Source organism: Coregonus clupeaformis, chromosome 37, assembly GCF_020615455.1.
Source record: "Coregonus clupeaformis isolate EN_2021a chromosome 37, ASM2061545v1, whole genome shotgun sequence".
NCBI lineage: Eukaryota > Metazoa > Chordata > Actinopteri > Salmoniformes > Salmonidae > Coregonus > Coregonus clupeaformis.
In genome coordinates, this window is record NC_059228.1 from 28354297 (window position 1) to 28374082 (window position 19786).

General features: G+C 47.3%; 1 protein-coding gene across 1 annotated transcript in view; it reads right to left on the bottom strand.

The window, feature by feature from the left end:
• Positions 1-1175: 1175 nt before the first annotated feature.
• The window catches only part of LOC121553518 (zinc finger SWIM domain-containing protein 8-like), a 33737-nt gene continuing 15126 nt past the window's right edge, over positions 1176-19786 (bottom strand). The window contains 20 exon segments of the mRNA XM_045211601.1: positions 1176-2773; positions 4391-4569; positions 4921-5040; positions 5209-5382; positions 5615-5792; positions 6937-7434; positions 7619-7842; positions 7999-8288; positions 8410-8632; positions 8827-8979; positions 9160-9472; positions 9591-9715; positions 9885-9983; positions 11753-13030; positions 13033-13508; positions 14062-14237; positions 15910-16111; positions 16212-16332; positions 16481-16562; positions 17543-17650. Of these exon segments, the coding sequence (XP_045067536.1) occupies positions 2570-2773; positions 4391-4569; positions 4921-5040; positions 5209-5382; positions 5615-5792; positions 6937-7434; positions 7619-7842; positions 7999-8288; positions 8410-8632; positions 8827-8979; positions 9160-9472; positions 9591-9715; positions 9885-9983; positions 11753-13030; positions 13033-13508; positions 14062-14237; positions 15910-16111; positions 16212-16332; positions 16481-16562; positions 17543-17650 (5223 nt within the window). The 3' untranslated portion in view covers positions 1176-2569.

Sequence of the window (19786 nt, forward strand, 5' to 3'; positions counted from 1 at the left end):
TTTCCCTTTGCCATGATAATCCATCCACCTGACAGGTGTGGCATATCAAGAAGCAGATTAAACTCATTACACAGGTGCACCTTCTGCTGGGGACAATAAAAGGCCACTCTAAAATGTGCAGTTTTGTCACATAACACAATGCCACAGATGTCTCATGTTTGTGTGCAATTGGCATGCTGACTGCAGGAATGTCCACCAGAGCTATTGCCAGAGAATGTTTTGCTAATTTCTCTACCATAAGCCGCCTCCAACGTCATTTTAGAGAATTTGGCAGTTCGTCCAACCGGCCTTACAACCACAGACTACTTGTAACCACACCAGTCTCCTGGACAGCTGATCAAACTGAGGAGTATTTCTGTCTAATAAAAACCCTTTTGTTGGGAAAAACTCATTCTGATTGGCTGGGCCTAGCTCCCAAGTGGGTGGGCCTTTGCCCTCCCAGACCCACTCATGGCTGCACCACTGCCCAGTCATGTGAAATTCATAGATTGGGGCCTAATTTATTTATTTCAATTGATTGATTTCCTTCTATGAACTGTAACTCAGTAAAATCTTTGAAATTGTTGCATGTTGTGTTTATATTTTTGTTCAGTATATGATAAGCTGCACATTATATAGTTCTGTAATTAATACAAGGCCATAACATACATTTTTCTCCAACCCAGAGATTATTGAGCTATGCTACTCCTTTTACTTGGGTCACCAGAGGACCAAAATCTTGATAAAATGCAAATTTTTGTGTGTGAGCAGGTAGCAAGTGTAGCAACTGTAAAACATTGCAAATGTGTCTTCCTATGTAAACCGCATTCTCTGATGAACCACCATAACTTGGGAACCATTCCATGAAAGCCACTTTGAACTACATTTTGGGAATTGAAGATTATCTGTAATAGCGTTTAAATAAACTCAGATTAGCCAGGCTCCTGGAACTCGATCATAAATTACCCTATGGCTCCCTCTCCTGGACATACTGTGACAGACCGAAGAATGCATTTTACGTCATACCTTTTACTTCATACCTTTTCATTTTGCCAGTCAAATACATTGGAGTTTCAGTGGTCAGAGGATTTAAGAGAAATAAGTAGACTATTTCTGATTTACAGTAATATGTGGTTCAAGTGTCCTTTTTGAACTCACTTGCACTTTCCACCCACATAAAATAAAATTACAGCAGATTAGTGTTTTGAATTACCTTTATTAAGTAAACTCTACATTTCAGTATTGCTTTATCCGTTCTTTTTTAAATTGTATTCTAAATTACAACCTCTTGCAATCAGCAGAATTTTTAATTCTTTTTTCAACCAAGCTACACTTAGAGGAATATAAAAATATCACAGTACATTTTCTACTAAGTCACTCTTCACCCCGTGAGCTCCAGAGCAGGGTTGGAGGTGTGGATTTGGAACACACGGATCTGGCAACGCCCCCTATAGAACATCAATGGACAGTGGACATGAATTCCAGAGTAACAGCTGATGGATGTAACCTGGAAACCCAGTCTGCATATAAGCCTTTATGAGCATAGCACTTTTATGATTCTACATGTGCAGGGCATATGTAAATGTCATGTCCACTCATCCTTTATGTGATCGTGATATTTGATTGGATGATTGTACTTGAGATTCGCAGGGGCCGTACACTTTCACTATTGACCCACTCAAAAAGGCCAATGATGAGTTTGGTCCAGCCAGACTCCTGTGTTCCCAGACCCAAAACCTCAAACCGCTAAATTGGAAAAGGTAACCCACACAAAACTCATGTTTACACTCGCTCATTCTCAAATTCCTCTCTGCATACACATCATTCTATACAAAATATCAAAAGCAAAAGATTAAACAAAACACTAAAGAATCCTCACCCGTACTCAGATAATTTTCTAATTTTCATATTACATTTCTTTTTTTAATTATTTCAACAAACTGTTTTTTGTCTTGTTTTTTTCTTTCTTCTTTAAACACTGTCAGAATACCTAAAATTCAGATCCGTAGTGACTGGTGGAGGCTCACTCCCCCAGGACAGAGGAATGTTGCAGTATGAATCTGATTTACTCAGTGGCTTCAATAAAATAAAAACCAACCAACAACATCAACAAAATAAATGACAACTTATACACCCCAAGCAACCATAAAGCATCCTTCGTGACAGCTTCTGGTAGGAAAGTTGGGAGGATGAACATGAGGTGGGAATATACGTTACAGGAAGTTACACAGAGACATGAACCATGATAAATGGGAGCGGCAATTCAGTCACAAACAGACATAGAAAACTATTTAAGCTGATCTCCATTCAGCTTACCTCAAAGCTCTGTCTCACACACACCTATAAGATCTAAAAGGAACTCTAACAGGGTGGGAAATGGGGGTTGATTGTGCTGCCTGTGTGTTTTGTAGGGTGTGTACGTCATGGTACACAAGGAGAGGGGTACGTCAGGTGAGGGAGAGGCCAGGGAGGCGAATGGAGAGAGCGTTCGATGCAGGGCTAAGGGTCGATGGAGAGAGACAGAGCTCGACAGGGCTGCGGGTTTGTGGCGTGGGAGCGTCGTTCCTCTCCCACTCCACTGCCCTCATAGTCATGGGGAGAAGGTGGCCATCTCCAGAGAGATGCGCTGCCACAGCTCCTTGGTCTGCTTGCCCCTCTTCAGGTTCTGCAGCACGTCGTTGAACTGCATCATGCCAACAGGGGTCAGGCAGAAGGCCCCGCGGGCGCTGCGGATGATGTTGACAAAGTCATCGTAGTCGGCCGGGGTCAGGTGGATCAGCCGGTGGTGGATGTACTGCAGTGGGAATGGAGAGAGGGACAGAGGATCAGATGAACTGTGAGTCAAACAGGGCACCAAAAGGTCATCTACTTTACTACTTATGTCAATGTTAGGCACAGAGATAGGGCACCCAGGGGTCAAAGGGGCACCAAGGGATCCGCTCTTTACTCAAATCTTAAACCAACCCCTAACCCCAATGAACTGAGAGAATTGGTCTGATACAAGTGTGGTAATAGCTCCACTTTGTCCTCTGAGAGACTCTGGGGAATCTTTGCCACATTGTGAATACCAATCCATTCAGATCTACACAAGTATATAGGGGCTAGGGGGGGCAAGGGGTAGATTTGGATTGGACAATAGCGTTTGGTGGGAATACAGATATCCTTATGTGGTCCACTATCTTAATATTATACCTTGATACAGCCACCTTTAACTAGGTGATTTAAATGATATGGTTCTGGACAATGTATTTCATATTGAGACGTGCTAGCAGGCAGAGTTTAAATGGGTTAATTTAATCACATTCCTCCATCTGAGGGTTAGCTCTTTGTTAGGGCATTGATGAAGTGATGAGATTTCAGTGTCTTTTCACTCCTAGCCTTGCGTAGGTGCTTAATTTTTTACCTCTCAGGACAGATTCTGTATCATAATGAGGTTAAATTGCAAACATTTTAACGGGAAACAGAGAGCGTTTCAATTTTCTCACAATGGTGCTGTTTAATGGAGTATGACTCAAAAGTTACTCATTTGACCTCATTTACTGGAGTTTAATATGAGCAGGATGTGTTCTAAGGGGGAAAGAGGAACCAATTCCAGCATCTGGAATTCATTCCCCTTCAGTGACTGAGGAAATGATTCATTGTCAGTCATGGTACATTTCCTTTTGAGTACAACCCCCAGATACCTCATCTCATTAACCGCCTGATGAGAAAGAGTGGAGGGGAGCCTGTGTCACGCTGATACTGTCAGCGGACATCAACAAATGTGCCGGCACACACACACACACACACACACTTATGAGTGTGTGTACAAGTGTGTGTAGAAATAACACATCATGCAGATAGAGGAAGTCAGCTGACACTGGGGCAAATAGGAAGAGGTGTGTGTGTGTTACACTGTACACAGTAAGAATTTGGAACGTTCACCTTTAAAGCCCACACAGCAGTTTTATCTAGCCTTGTTTAAAACAGAAAGACAGTGACTCAAACCACAGCAAGGAAGCAAGGAATTCAGTGTGCACCTGCATGTGCATGTGAGCAAGTACAGAATCTCCAGGGGCCAACATGCCTTTCAGCTTTGCAACTGTCACAGCCAGTTAGCCGCTTCCCCATCAGAGCAGGCTATCCAGTGGATGCACTCATGAGTCTCCCTTCTCCACGGTTTGTAGCACTCGGACTTCATCAACTATTTATGTAAGCTGTGAGAAACACTCACTCTCCTTCTCCTCCCTAAGATAATACTCCCTCTGCCCTGCCAATACACAGAATACACCCACTCTGATCAGTTTCTAACCTACGGTAAGGGTCTAGGGGTTGTTTGCGGCCTGGGCCCTGGTGTTACCTGTCGATAGGCCTGTTGAAGGGGCTAAGGGAAGGATCTAGGGGTTGTTTGCAGCCTGGACCCTGGTGTTACCTGTAGGTAGGCCTGCTGGCAGCGCTGCACCAGTTGGTGGAAGGCAGGCGTGCGGAGGTGGGCATGGATGTGGGCGGGGTTCAGTCTCTGGAGAGCCTCCATGATGATCTCCTGAAGGACGAAGGGGCTGAGCACGCCCTTAGCTGCGCCCACACAGAACTGGTACACGTAGTTCACCCCTGGAGAGGATGGGAGAATGGTATTTAGTATTTACTGACAGTTAGCAAAAGTCTATAGCTAACAGATATGTTCTACTTTGAATTCTGGCAGAGTGCCCTGTCATTTCAGTAGAATCCTCTCAACATTCACAGAAAATGCAGTGCTCCGATTTCAATATTTTTGTTTATGTGTCTTACTTAGCATTCAACTGTAGTCTTCACCTTCTTAAACCACCAGATGCTGTTATGTTTGATGGTGCATCAATACCTCAAATCTATATTTCCCAAAACACCGTAATAGATCAAACAACCACTAGAATCAAAGATGCCCGCAGAATGCCCTCTTCACCCCTGCGTCTGCCCCTTGCTCACCTAGCCGTGCAGCCAGGCCCAAGAGCCACTTGACGTCCTCTGTGTAAGGTGGGCTGCGGGAGAAGTTATTGGGGTGGTCGTTGTGAGCCCTCCTGCCCAGCATCTCCAAAGCTAGCATGCCTATCAAAGAGTCAGGGTCAAATATCACAGTTATCAACACCATCAATTAGTTTGAATCAAAAGCTTAACCATAGCAAATGATTGAACTGATATTCACAGTACATATACCATCTAGTATTACATCTAGAGAAGCTTATCATGGTTCTTAAAATAATGGTTGTTCCTCACCAACTCTGTAGGCTGAGTGCAGGTAGTGAAGGCCCTGCTGGCTGATTGGCTGGCTATGCTGCTCGTCTTCAGACGGGAAGGGCGCGCTGACCAATGAGGCGGGCTGAGAAGACATACCAGGAAGAGAAGACCCCTGAATGGCCTGGATTGTGGCGCCTGAATGGACGCCACCTACTGGATAGAAAGGGGAAAAAGATGCGGCTCCTGAGAGTGCCATGGAGAGTCCATTATAAAACATCCAAGTTCAAAAATGTTTTTTACAACCTCTACTATCGAATGTGAACCATCAACTACATCCGCTAACATGGGCTAAATAGATGATTATTTTACATCTATAGACAGACTGCTTACAGATCATACAAGGTACAAAGGCGTGCACACACACACAGCAGTGGTCTCTGCTCACCTGCTACAGTGGTGCTCAGAGGCAGGCCGGTATCGGTGTGATAGGGGTGGACGGCGATCTGGGTCATGGACGGCACGGGAACACCAGGGAAGGTGACCGCTGTCGCTGCCATGGGCGGATGGGGGCCAGTGGCCACTGAGAACGGGTACTGGGCACCGATAAAGGCCGGGTGCATTCCCTGGGAGGGCACACAGACACACTTAAAATTAGTTAGATGCTATTCTCTGTTGCAGTCCTGGGCCACTGTCTTACGCCAGATGGTGCGACATTGGTCTGCACTGAGGGACGAGCAACACGTTGGAGTGTCAAAAGACAATGGTCGTTGTCTTAAAGGCCTAGTGATGTAAAAAATGTGATTTTCCTGTGTTATATATACACATTTCCACATTATGAAGTTGGAATAATACTATGAAATTTGTGCTAATTCCCTTGAGAAATAGATTTCTTTTTTGTTGACCATTTCAAACAATTACAGTAAGGTACTTAATTGTTACCCAGAAATGATTTGATATTGTGATAAAAACAGCTGCATTGGACCTTCAGTACAAAAAAAGATTGGTATAGTAAAACAAAGAATGTCAGAGATTTCCCTTAGGAGGGGTTACAAGGCCTAGTGTGCTAGCGTCTCCATTTACTTTATTCAGCCTATAATTATTGAGTGGTTGTCAGTCAATACATTCTCCCACCATTTCCTCTTCGACTTCCTGACATACACAAGATAGAATGTAGAGTTTTTCAAAATTGGATTTTTGAAGTCAAACACTATGGGTACACCGGTGCATACTGATCACTTGGCAGTGGTCCAGTTGTCTAGTTGAGTCGCCTTCAAACTCAGTTTCAATGTTGTCTGTCCATCTTTCTGTCCCCCCTCCATCTCAATTTTGTACTGTACAAAACTGTCACAACAAACTTTTAATGAAACTAAAAAGTTCATTAAAAATACAATATACAGAAACAGTGTATGAAATCAAAGTTATAATAAAAATAATAACAACAATAATAGGGGTGGGGGTGTATAGGGATACGTTACGTCTTCTAAGTAGATGGAAGCTACTTAAAGTAAGAGCTATCAGCCCAGTATTTCACTGGAAGCCATAGTAATGATTCTCAGCCAGCCTATTTATGAGTTTATTTGTGATCGTAAGTACCAGTAACAATTCAATTTGACTCTTATCGCCTTCTCCATGTCTCCATTTGTCGCCTTCTCCATGTCGCCTTCTCCATGCCCCCCCATCTCCCTCCCAGCCCATCTTATCAGTCTCTCCCGGTCTCCATCAGTCTCCCTCCCTCCCTCCCATGATGCCTCCAGACAGTCCTCTTACCTGTGGGTAGGCACCCCCTGACACTGGGAATACAGTGGGCCGGGGGACATGCTGCAGTGGGTGCCCCAGGTACTGGGGAGTGCAGACTGTGGGCAGGTGGGCCTGGATGGTGGTGTAGGGGTGCAGGCCCTGGGTGTGGGGGTGGGCCATGGCTGAGCCAGGAAGGGCGTGCGATTGGTAGATGGTGGAGCCCACAGAGATGACGGGCACCACAGCCGCTGCTGTCACTGAGGCGGTCACCGTGGCAACGCCAGAGGAGTCCATGTTGCCAATGTTGTCCATTACACTATGACCCGTCTCTGGGGGCCTCCTCCCAGCTCCACCGTTGGCCCCACAGCGTCCCGGGCCCTCACGCTGGGCCCCTGAGCCCCCTCCTACTGTCTGCTCATAGAGCCAGTACCACTGGTGGGCCACCTCAAACAGAACCTCAGGGTACACACCACCCCCCTTGGCTGCCTCCTCTACAGCCATACATGCTTTCTCTAGCATCATGTTGTCCTGCAGGGAGAGAGGAGGGGAGGAGGTGAAAAAAATAGAGAGAGAAGAAAGGATGAGGAGATTCAGGGAAAAAATTGCATTTTAGGGAGAAAATTGATAAAAAGGTAAAAGAATAAAAGGATGCCCAGCCTACATGAGTAGTCCGATGTGTCTTCTGCAGAACTGAAGAGTACCGGACATGTACCTGTTCCTTGCACTGCACCAGGGCCCTCTGGATCTCATTGGGGTTGAGGGCATGTGCATGGGGCAGGCAGCTCAGGGCCAGCTCAGCCGCAGCGCGAACCATGTTGGGGTCCCGCGCCCGTGATGCCCTGTCTGCCAGTGATGCCACCTCGGGAGGGGTGAGGTGCCCGTCCCAGCACTCCACCAGGATGTTGAGGGCAGCACTACCGATCTCCATGGCCTGGCCTGGAGGGGAAGAGGGAGAGACATTCATGTATGGTGTGGTGGTGGAGCATACCAAGATTATAGCTACTACTGTCTCATGGACTATGAAAGAAGAAACTTAGCTTTTGGGGTGACCTATCCCAATGAGAAAGGACAGAGAAAAACAAAGCCCCTCACCTGTGATCCAGGAGACGTGGGAGGAGTAGGTCCTGGAGAGCCAGTTGGGCGAGACAAAGTTGTGCAGGCCCAGGGCGTACAGGCCGATCTCGAAGGCACAGAGGTGCAAGTTGCGGTGGGGCCCCTGGTGGCCTCCACTGGCTGAGGGCTGGGTGAAGATGGAGGTGGAGCTGTTGCCCCCGGCCTTGATCAGCACGGTCTTGGCCAGCTCGAAGTAGAAGTGGGCCGCTGCCTCCGACGGCTGGTTGGGCACATGTGGTGCATGGCACTCAGGACGACGCCCTTTATACCTAAGAGGGGGGCGAGAAGAGGACTATTATATTAGCATAATTTCATGTATACCTTAGCTGAGTTCTCCAATAATCAGATGGCATCAACACGTGTATAGAATATGTAGGAGGAGTCACTCACCTGCTGGTGTCTGTGCTCTTTGCCCTAGCCCCGCCTCCGGCCCTGCGAGAGCCGCTGGATGAGGAGGAGCCCAGCGAATCAGAAGAGGAGCTGCTGATGCTGTCACTGTCCTGGCCCCTCCCCCAGGAGGCTGCGGCCCAACCCCCTCTGAGTGGGCGTCGACTAAGGGTGGGGGAGCTGTCTGAGGTGGTCTCAGGAGCACTGCTGTCGATACTAGCCATGCCTGGGACAAGATTTAAAAAACGTAAAACTCAAACTTCTATCTAGTCAGCCACGTGTCAATGCTACCTCTAGATGGCCATTCAAGTCATACGATATGCCCTGTTCGAATGCAGTGCACACTATACAGTATAGGCTGTTATTTGAGACACAGCCAGTGTCTTAATCTGAGGTTGAGGTGGGGGGGGTCATGGTTACCTGTGTGTTTCTTCTTCTGGCGGACAGGAGAGCCCCAGCAGCGCCCGCTGTATGCCCCCCGTCCTCCCAGCGCCAAGCGGCTGGGCACCGTGCCCTCTGGCTTGAATGGGGCAGCCTCGCTCGGCTGGTCACATGACGCAGGCTGGGCGCCATCTGCTAAGACAATAAGTTAAGTATTGAATACGTTTTACACCTATACAGTAGCAACAGTGAGTGTTGGATTTAAAAAATTCCTTCCATTTTCAACAAATCTGTTTTGCATAGGTAGGGTAACACCTCATGTTCAGTGCAACACAGGTACAATATGACATTATCACCCTGTCTGTGTCTCACCTTGCTCTTTGGCCTCACTGACGCACTCTCCGGCTGTGGCGTTGTTCTGCACCCCACTGCCCGCCAGACCCGCCTGCTGTACTGCTGCCCCTCCAGCAGCCACCGCTTGCACAGAGGAGGACCCGGCTACAGCCGTGGTGTTGGGGGCGTGTTTGGACACCCCTCCGGTGGCACCTCCGTGTCCGTGAGCAGTGTGGGCAGCGTGCTTGGACGGGCTCCTCTGGCTGCTGGCAGCTGGCTTGCTGGAGTAGAAGGAGCTCAGGGTCTGGGGCTTGTGGGTCTGGCTCTCTCTGTCCAGCAGCTTGTCCAGGATCTGGGAGGTCAGAGGGAGAGGGAGTGTCATCCACAAGCCTTACAATGCATTAAAAAAACTGCATTCATATGTTTGTTGATAACTAGTTATTCTACTGGCCACAGTGCGGAAGGCCTACCTTTTTCAGCTTGCTCTGGTCATCCTTGTATGTGATCATGAGGGCCAGAGCCAAGTCTCCTTTCTCTCTCCTGGTCCCCTCACACAGCAGAGGGTGCTCTGCCTCGCTCACTGTGGTCTTCATACCTACACCAGGGGTTAGAAAGATGAAAAGACAGAAGCAAAAGAGTTAAGCAGTTTCTAAGACAAACAGGTACCTGGACGTTTTCCTATTTAAGTATCACTAACCTCAACACTGAACCATTAAATGGTGCCTACACTATTGTAAATGTAAAAACCTTGTGGTTGATCTTACCCAGTGCTGCTACAGCCGCCTCAAAGCCCAGCTCCTCGTCTCCAGGCATCTCGTTGTTCCGGTTACGGCTAGGCGGACGGGAACCTGTGGGGGAGACAACTGTACAAACAAAATAGAGAGGGGGACGAGGTGAAATATAAATTACTGGAAGTCTCACTTGTGTGATGACTGCATGACGTGTAATTCTGATCAATTATCAAGTGTCATGACTCTCCCTGGGTGAGGATCAAAGGCCTCACATCAGCTTGGCAAATGGCCGACAACAACCAGACCCTCCTACCCACAGGGGGGCTGTGCCGGTCTTGACACGTTAATACTGCCATAAATTAGAGAGGAGGAGAATCTATCTCTGGCATTCTAGTATGGTGAAAGGAATGCCTTTGTTTCAGATACTTTTTGCCATCAACATCAAACAATGAACATTGGGACAATATATTTCAACATCCAAACGTTGGGAATGATGAAATGGAATATGGAAAATTAATGTCTATTTTGTGATGTGATTAAAAATGGTATAAAGGCGTTATAATGAAAACATTGTGACTTGAAGAGTTTTTACACTGTGGATATCAGGTTTGCATCCTTTACATTGTGTAGAAAATATCAAGGAGGAAGACAATGTTTTCCTGAAGATAGGAATGTGATTTTAGCTTTCTAACAAAATCATAGTGATGATAATACTTTTGCCTTGTAACTAGCCACGCCCGAGGGAGCTCAGAGAGCGTGTCAGTATGACGGAAACGCCCCTCCTTACCAGAGTGCATAAAAGATTGATATAAGAATTATCAGATCAGACTAGACGGACCTCAAGCTGCAGCTTTTGTCCATAGTGGTCCCGAACCTGAAAATCAACACGAGGTGAAGACGACAAAGTTGCCTCCAGTAACAATCAATGTTACGGCTGAGTAGCTGTTCTAAGTACTGTATCTAAGAAGGTGAAGTGGGACCATCCTGTTACTCTCTTCAAGCCATCGTCTACTACACTGCTCTCATCACCCCACAGGGGATCATCGACACGGCTGATTAGCCATCCTCAGAAGACCACTTCCAGAACGAGTGAAAGTAAACAGACAACTAAGAAGGACATTGTGACCTCTTGTGGACAATCTGAGCCTTACATCTAAAAGGCCATCCGAAAGAGAAGGCCCAATCGACCCCTTCCCACGAAGGCCTGGGTCCAACAGAGATACACGACGAAGACCTCCAACACGTAAATACATGCATTGCTTGTCTTCCCAAATGGGCGGCAGTTCCAGGCAAAGTATTAGGATTACTGTGAGCATAGGTCATGTGTATCCAAGTGTTATCTCTCTCTCTCTCTCTTTAACTCGCCATCTTTTGTAAGAAGTGTCATATTGTGTTAGTCCACTAGGGACCCATTTTCATTGTATTACGTTTCTAATCCCTACCTATACTGTGTACGTGTTTGTATCTTGTGTTATTTTTTATTAGTTAGTAAATAAATAATTAAATCAATTTGTGTGTTACGGAATGATCAGTAAGACCTGGGTTCGTGCAGACTTAAAGAGCCTACGACTTTCACAATGAGACTGATATGAGGTAAATGATTAATAAATGACAAGAGATATCTAGATATCTTTAGAGTTAATTCGGGAAACGGTAACTTTTCCCGTGGTGCCCCAAATTCCTAATGAGTTAATTGTTACATGATTAATTTAATCTAGTAACAATTAAACATAGTAGGTAATTATTCAATAAATAATAGTCATCACAATAATGAAAGTCACGTCACAAGTAAATGTTATATATCTGTGTGCATATGTACTGTTTGGTGTATGTATTGTGTGAGCTCAAACAGAATCTCAATGTGGAAGGAAAATAAAAATAAAATGTGTAGCGAGATTCACCTGGGGTACACAGCACATCAAATATGAAGCTGGCCAGCATGAGGGGCAGGACGGGCCTGTAGTCACAGAAGTTCCCGTCTCGGAGCTGCTCGGCCCTGTCCCGTATGGACGTCATCTCCACCAGGCCCAGAGGGATTTTCTTCAGCAGAGCCACCACCTCTGACTCCTGGTAGGCAAGCTTAACCTCCAGGGCCTTGGTGGAGGCTGGGGGCCTCTGCAGCTCCAGAGAGAACATACCCGTGCTGAAGGCCAGGTTGTGGAGCTCCAGCCTCTCGCTCAGCACCGTCAGCAGGAAGGAGGTCTTGACCAGGGTGTTGGTGGCCACCTGGGTCTGCCTGCTGGTGGACACCTTGCTCTTCTTACCCTTGGTCTGGGGCTGCTCCACCTTCAGGTCTGGAGGGTTGGCCAGCAGGTCTCCAGCTAGCTCCACCGCCAGTCTGCAGGCATCGTTGCTGTAGCCGTGGGCGTGGAGGGCCTCTGCACACGCAAACAGCACCTCCATCTGGCCCTCCTGCTCCAGTGGCTTGATCCCAGCAAAGATGTCTGGTTCCTCCTCATTGTTGTTCTCCAACACTCTCTCTGCCCCCTCCTCAGTGGCTGCATTCAGGAAGTAGGCCTGGTAGTCATCCTCTCCTACAGGGTCTCCCCCGGCCCCTGCCTCTGGGGCCTGATTGGGCAGGGCTACGGCTCCAGCGCCAGTTTCTCTGCGCCCACCACGCGGTGGCTTGGCGGCAGCTGCAGTCACAGTAACAACCGAGGTGGAGGGTCGAGCGTCTCCAGCGATGGCCGCCTCCTCATTTCCATTCACCTCTATCTCCGCCTCCACGTTCACCTCCTTCTCCATGGCAACGGCCGCTTCCACGACGACAGCAGTGTTCTCTTTGGTGGGGAAGGCGGGCTGGGGCTCAGCGGCAGGCAGGGTGGCAGCGAGGGTGACCCGTTTGCCCTCGAAGGCGCGCTCCTTGGGCGTGTTTCCAGCCCCTTTCCCTCCCCCACTGTATTTGTGTGGCTCTCTGAGTAGCGGGCTTGGTGAGGGCAGCATCTCAGGCGGCGGGGGCGTGAAGTCAAAGGTGTTGCTGGCCTCAGCGCCTAGCGCCAGACTGGAGCCGTCATCCAGGCTCAGCTCGGCCATGTCAGGCTCCAGGGAGCTGTCCTCACTGCTGGTGCGCCGCTTGGCTGCTTGGTGTTTTCCCCCTACCGCTCCTGATCCCCCGGAGGACGACTTGCCCCCCTGGGTTATCTTAGCCTTGCCCCCAGTGGACGAGGAGGAACCTGCGCTTTGTACATCCCCTTACTACTGACCTCCTCTAGAGAGAGAGACACACTACCCCCTAGCCGCACTAGGACCCCTCCTCCGCCCCCGGCCGACAACCCCTTCCTCTTGCTCACAATGGTCTCTTTGGGCCTGACAGCCACTTCTTGTTGGGGACTTCTGCCCTTGTAGTCTCCCCCACCTCCCTCAGAGCTGCCAGATATCCCTCCTCCAGGTTCAGGGGGGTCTCCAGCCAGGCCAGCCTTGGCCCCTCTCTGCTGTTGCACTGCCCTGGCCCAGCAGAAGGAAGCGCTCTTCTTGTCTGCACTGCAGTAGGTGATGCCTGGCAGTGGGTAGGCCACCTCCCAGTTGAAGTAGCAGGACTCCACGGCCGGTTTGAAGCCCTGGAACAGTTTGTCCAGGGACTTGCGGTGTTGCCCTCGCTTCACGATCTCAATCACTTTCAGATGCCACTGCTTGAGCTGGGCAGCCAGCTCCAAACGCCTATAGGATGGTGCAAAGAGAAACGTAGACACACATTGTTATAGTCAGTCCAGGAAACAAGGGCCACAGAGCAGAGACGATAGTAACAAACAAGCACACAAAGGCACACACACACCATTATTCAGATAATTGCCGCTGTAACTGAAAGACACGCACACACAGAGTTTTCTGCAAGGAACTCTGACACTGTCATTTCTCATTTTGCTTTCTGTCATTGCGTCTCAAAGAGCTAATTTAACCCAGTGTCGATTGAGACCACATAGCAATCTAAAAGCCAAGCAGCAATCAGGTCACAGTGAATCAGGAGGATGCCCTGGTCTAATACACTCAATGTCCCAAACACGTACTGCTCTAACCAGATTAACTTAACAGAGAGTCTATATCAACCCAATGCAGACAGATTCAGACCTGGGATGGGTTGTGAAAGTGAGAAGTGAAATGAAGGTAAGAGACCGGAGGAGTGCTGCGCTGTCAGCATTCGACACTATTCTAGTTGATGTAGGAAACCAAGGCTAAGTGAGTGTTAGACAGGCAGGAAGGGAAGTGACCTCACCTCTGAGGGCTCATGGTGGGGTCTAGCACAGCCAGCCTCCACAGAACCACCATCTCATCACACATGCTGGCGCAGGCGTGGGCTGCCACCTCCGACTGCCCGTTACTGCGCCCCGTGTGCCCGCTGGCACTGCTGTGGGACGCCGACGTACGCACGCTGTACCACCAGCCAATGATCTGAGGAGAGAGGAGAGTCACCTCTGTCCTATCATGTGTGTATAAGTATGTACAGTGGGGAGAACAAGTATTTGATACACTGCCGATTTTGCAGGATTTCCTACTTACAAAGCATGTAGAGGTCTGTAATTTTTATCATAGGTACACTTCAACTGTGAGAGACGGAATCTAAAACAAAAATCCAGAAAATCACATTGTATGATTTTTAAGTAATTAATTTCCATTTTATTGCATGACATAAGTATTTGATCACCTACCAACCAGTAAGAATTCCGGCTCTCACAGACCTGTTAGTTTTTCTTTAAGAAGCCCTCCTGTTCTCCACTCATTACCTGTATTAACTGCACCTGTTTGAACTCGTTACCTGTATAAAAGACATCTGTCCACACACTCAATCAAACAGACCCCAACCTCTCCACAATGGCCAAGTCCAGAGAGTTGTGTAAGGACATCAGGGATAAAATTGTAGACCTGCACAAGGCTGGGATGGGCTACAGGACAATAGGCAAGCAGCTTGGTGAGAAGGCAACAACTGTTGGCGCAATTATTAGAAAATGGAAGAAGTTCAAGATGACGGTCAATCACCCTCGGTCTGGGGCTCCATGCAAGATCTCACCTCGTGGGGCATCAATGATCATGAGAAGGTGAGGGATCAGCCCAGAACTACACGGCAGGACCTGGTCAATGACCTGAAGAGAGCTGGGACCACAGTCTCAAAGAAAACCATTAGTAACACACTACGCCGTCAAGGATTAAAATCCTGCAGCACACGCAAGGTCCCCCTGCTCAAGCCAGCGCATGTCCAGGCCCGTCTGAAGTTTGCCAATGACCATCTGGATGATCCAGAGGAGGAATGGGAGAAGGTCATGTGGTCTGATGAGAAAAAACTAGAGCTTTTTGGTCTAAACTCCACTCGCCGTGTTTGGAGGAAGAAGAAGGATGAGTACAACCCCAAGAACACCATCCCAACCATGAAGCATGGAGGTGGAAACATCATTCTTTGGGGATGCTTTTCTGCAAAGGGGACAGGACGACTGCACCGTATTGAGGGGAGGATGGATTGGGCCATGTATCGCGAGATCTTGGCCAACAACCTCCTTCCCTCAGTAAGAGCATTGAAGATGGGTCGTGGCTGGGTCTTCCAGCATGACAACGACCCGAAAACACAGCCAGGGCAACTAAGGAGTGGCTCCGTAAGAAGCATCTCAAGGTCCTGGAGTGGCCTAGCCAGTCTCCAGACCTGAACCCAATAGAAAATCTTTGGAGGGAGCTGAAAGTCCGTATTGCCCAGCGACAGCCCAGAAACCTGAAGGATCTGGAGAAGGTCTGTATGGAGGAGTGGGCCAAAATCCCTGCTGCAGTGTGTGCAAACCTGGTCAAGACCTACAGGAAACGTATGATCTCTGTAATTGCAAACAAAGGTTTCTGTACCAAATATTAAGTGATGCTTTTCTGATGTATCAAATACTTATGTCATGCAATAAAATGCTATTTAATTACTTAAAAATCATACAATGTGATTTTCTGGATTTTAGATTCAGTCTCTCACAGTTGAAGTGTACCTATGATAAAAATTACAGACCTCTACATGCTTTGTAAGTAGGAAAACCTGCAAAATCGGCAGTGTATCAAATACTTGTTCTCCCCACTGTATGTAACATGTGTGTGTTACCTGTTCATAAGTGAGACACTGCTCAGTGAGGATCTCTAGTAGGGGTGCAGCGTTGCTGTCTCTCCTCTTGAACATCTCCCTGACGATGGACAGGAGGTTCCAGATCCCCTCGGGCTCTCGCCCCCTCAGCGGCCTCAGCAGACACGCCCACTCTGCCGCCGCCGGGGGCTCCGTAGATGACAGGTACATGGAGTTGACATCACTGCACCGGGAGAGAGGGACCACACAACAGATTCGCAAGTATACTTCCACACATATTGTCTGCGTCCTGTTAACTTTGACTATGCCAGTCTCCGTCTTACCTGAAGACAACAGGAGAGGGGCCACAGAACTTGTGCAGAGTCTTCTTGATGTTGTCACTGAGCGTAGACTCATCTAGATACCAGGTGCTCTGATCAGAGGCTGAGGGGCCAGCAGTGGGGTCTGTACACAGGAGGCAGGGAGTAAACACAAAGCCCAAGAAATGCGATACAACAAACATACAGGAAATGTCAAGACGCTGATTTAAACTGATAATTGGGAAACATTATGCCCTATGCAGGAGGCAAACAGAAGTACAGGCAGGGCGTACCGGGAGCCCCACACACTGTGTTGATGGCTGTGGACTGGGAAGACAGGAGCTCATCCAGGAGCCTCTGGGCTGTGGGCAAAATCTGAAGGAGAAAAATAACAGATCAGTTTTAATGAGTATGATAGAATCTGTTTCAGATCAGTTAATGTTAAGTTATGACAATCGGTTTCACCACTGTTTCGGGGGGGTTTGGGGCATAGGTTCTCATGGCTACTTGTTAAATCCTACCTTTTGAACACAAGGCTCTAATTACAGCTAAGAAATACAGTTGGCCTTAGAGCTGAGTAACATTACACTGACCAACACTGCACTATTGACTGTAATACATAAGGGGACAATGCAACTACTGTGTGTTCTTTATCTCAGTAGCACAGGAGGCAGACAAAGGGAGTATTGAGACCGGGCCTTTTACAGGCTGAGCATAGCTACCGCTACAAACCCAGCCACTGGGAGGTTGAACACACACATTCAACTTAATGTATTTTTGCGACTGTTGTTGATCTTAAGTAGATAAACAACTATCTAATAGTTTTTGAAGCACCTAAAGGGATTGAGAAATGTGTCTAGGATTCTATGCACAATATATGCGGCAGGGATGTAGCTCAGTTGATAGAGCATGGCGTTTGTAACGCCAGGGTTGTGGGTTCGTTTCCCACAGGGGGTAGGAAAAAATAAAAATAAATTATGCATTCACTAACTGTAAGTCGCTCTGGATAAGAGCGTCTGCTAAATGACTAAAATGTAAATGTAAATATGCTGTTATTTTACTTTTTTCTTTTAAAAAACTGCATTGTTGGTTAAGGGCTTGTAAGTAAGCATTTCACTGTAATGTCTACACCTGTTGTATTCGGCACATGTTGCAAATACAATTTTATTTTATTTTATTTGATAATACAACAATATTAACATTTGAATGTAACTTGTTGGTGGTTTCAGTAGTTGGAACTTGCCTCCTAGTTATGATGACTTGTCTCCCTCCACATTGAGATACCCAGCCAACCCTTATTCCTTAAGTGAAGCTAGCAGACAATCTAACCAGCTAGTGTGGTTTGACTGTCTTACCTGTTGGGGAAGCTCACTGATGAGGTACTGGGCAAACTTCTGTAGCTGGTCCCTCTGCAGCCGGGACAGGGACTCTGACACGGGGGCTCGCAGGCACACTGCAGACGCCTGGCAGACAAACAAAGGCGTGATAGGCATTAGTGTACATTTAGGATCTCACCATCTCACCTTGCTCTGTTTCCTGTTCACACAGTGAGTTTAAATGCAGAGAATTAAAATATAAACTGGAATGTAGGTGTGCAACAAACTACAAGTTCGGGGGTCGTACAGTACGAGACACCACTACCACAGAAAGTGATTAGAATATATCTCACATTAAAATAAGAGAGAGAGGTAGCCTGCTACTACTGTGTGGTGAATGGGAGCGGAAACACTTGGGATTCCTGGCCCAGGATGGAGACCAGAGAAAGGAACAGAGGGGATGATATAATGATATGGTTTAATAGCCAGGGTAAATAGCAGGAACAGCGAGATAGGGAGTGACAGCGGCATGCTTGTGCTCTAATAGCCTGCCAAAGAACATTTCATGGGGAGAGGCGATACGGACATGCCTGGTGCCTAAATGGATGAAGTGTGTCGCACAGCTGTGAGTCGAATGGATTCGGTTCAGTATGTCGTCCTGATATGCCCTTCGTTTATGCTGGCTAGCTGACAACAGCAGCAGCATGGCGCTAGTTAAAACTTCTAAAAGAAAGTGATGTATATTTTGATGGGCGAGGGAGAAATAACTTGTAGTATTGATCACCATCTCCAATTTGTTCCATCCCACTTGATTTTATTTAGAGTAGGATAGCAGCCTACAGGAGAAATAACTTGTAATATTAGTAGTAACCATTTGGATGTCACCGTGATACAGTCTACACTGCTCAAGGGGAGAGTTTGCACTGAAAGCCGGCAACACAACAACATTGCCCACACACTTCCCCTAACCACCAACCTTTTAGAAGCAGTTATTCTACTTTTCGGTGAGGATCTTCTGTTGGTTCTATTGAAACGTTCTCTGACCAGAACATTTAATATTATAATGCTTTGAGATCATCAGAAGTTATTACAGCTGTATCAGTTCTTTAGGGGTGTTAATGTACGTTGCTTTACACACTGAACAGTCAAGAGTTCTGTGCTGCAGTGTGTGTGCGTGTTTGGTATTTATCGCATTGTTCTTCTGGAGTGGTTTCATAATGTGCAACAAATTGAGCGCACTCAAGTTGAACTGTGTGCATGCCTATGTGTGTGAGTGTGTGTGTGAGTGTGTGTGGTGTGCACATGCACCCTAGTGAGAAAACCAGGGAAGACTCAGACCCATGGGTTCAGTCTGTGGCTGTGACTGTATGTCTGTGAAGATACACATTTAGACAACTTCCTGTTGAAACCACAGTGCCTTTTAAAGAACACAACTCGGCCTATATTCTGACACACCGTGTCAACATGCTCTCAGGAGACACAGACTCAAGACACTGAATTTCTGCAAATAAAACTGGCTATTAATAATGTATTATTTCAAGGCTACCTACACCCCATGGTTCCCATTTTAACACACACAAAAAACTGCACTAGTGGGTCTGTATTTCTCACAATACCTGTAGCAGCATTCATTTCAAGACCTCTCATTATTTTATGTCCAATTCATGAGCGGGACGTGGCAATTCATGAGTCACAAAATGACATCTGTCGCATTCCCCGCTGAGTATTTGGAGTGATGAAATCTGTTTTGACTACAGCATCGATCTTTTATCATGGCAAAATGTCACCTCTTAAGGCTACAGAGTAAGTGGACTGAATGAATGGAAAGGTCTAAGCATAACATAGCCACCATGGCGTCACCTAGGGCGACAGGTTTTCAATATCCACTTTCACAGAGAGGGTGAAAAGACCAGCCTCCCATCTGGGCCTGAGAGATGTTAATTACTTTACAGCTAATCCACCCATTCAATACAATAATTGCTAATAAGGGTCCATGTGCGCCTGATAAAAGGTCACAAGAAAGCTATGGAGGTGTGTGCGCCATAGCCACAGAACAGCTGACAGTCTGAAGTGGGAGAAGACCTACACAGCGGGGAGTGGGGATATGGCTATGGGAGACTCTCTCCTGGACTGATCATTACAGAGCAAGAGAGAGAAAGAGACAGAAAGAGAGAGATCGGGTTGTTCCCCAGTGGAGTTTAAGATCATTGTGATTTTCTGATTCTGATCATATGGCATAATCCGCTTTAAGTGCCATGGGATCATATGATCTCAGAACATCTG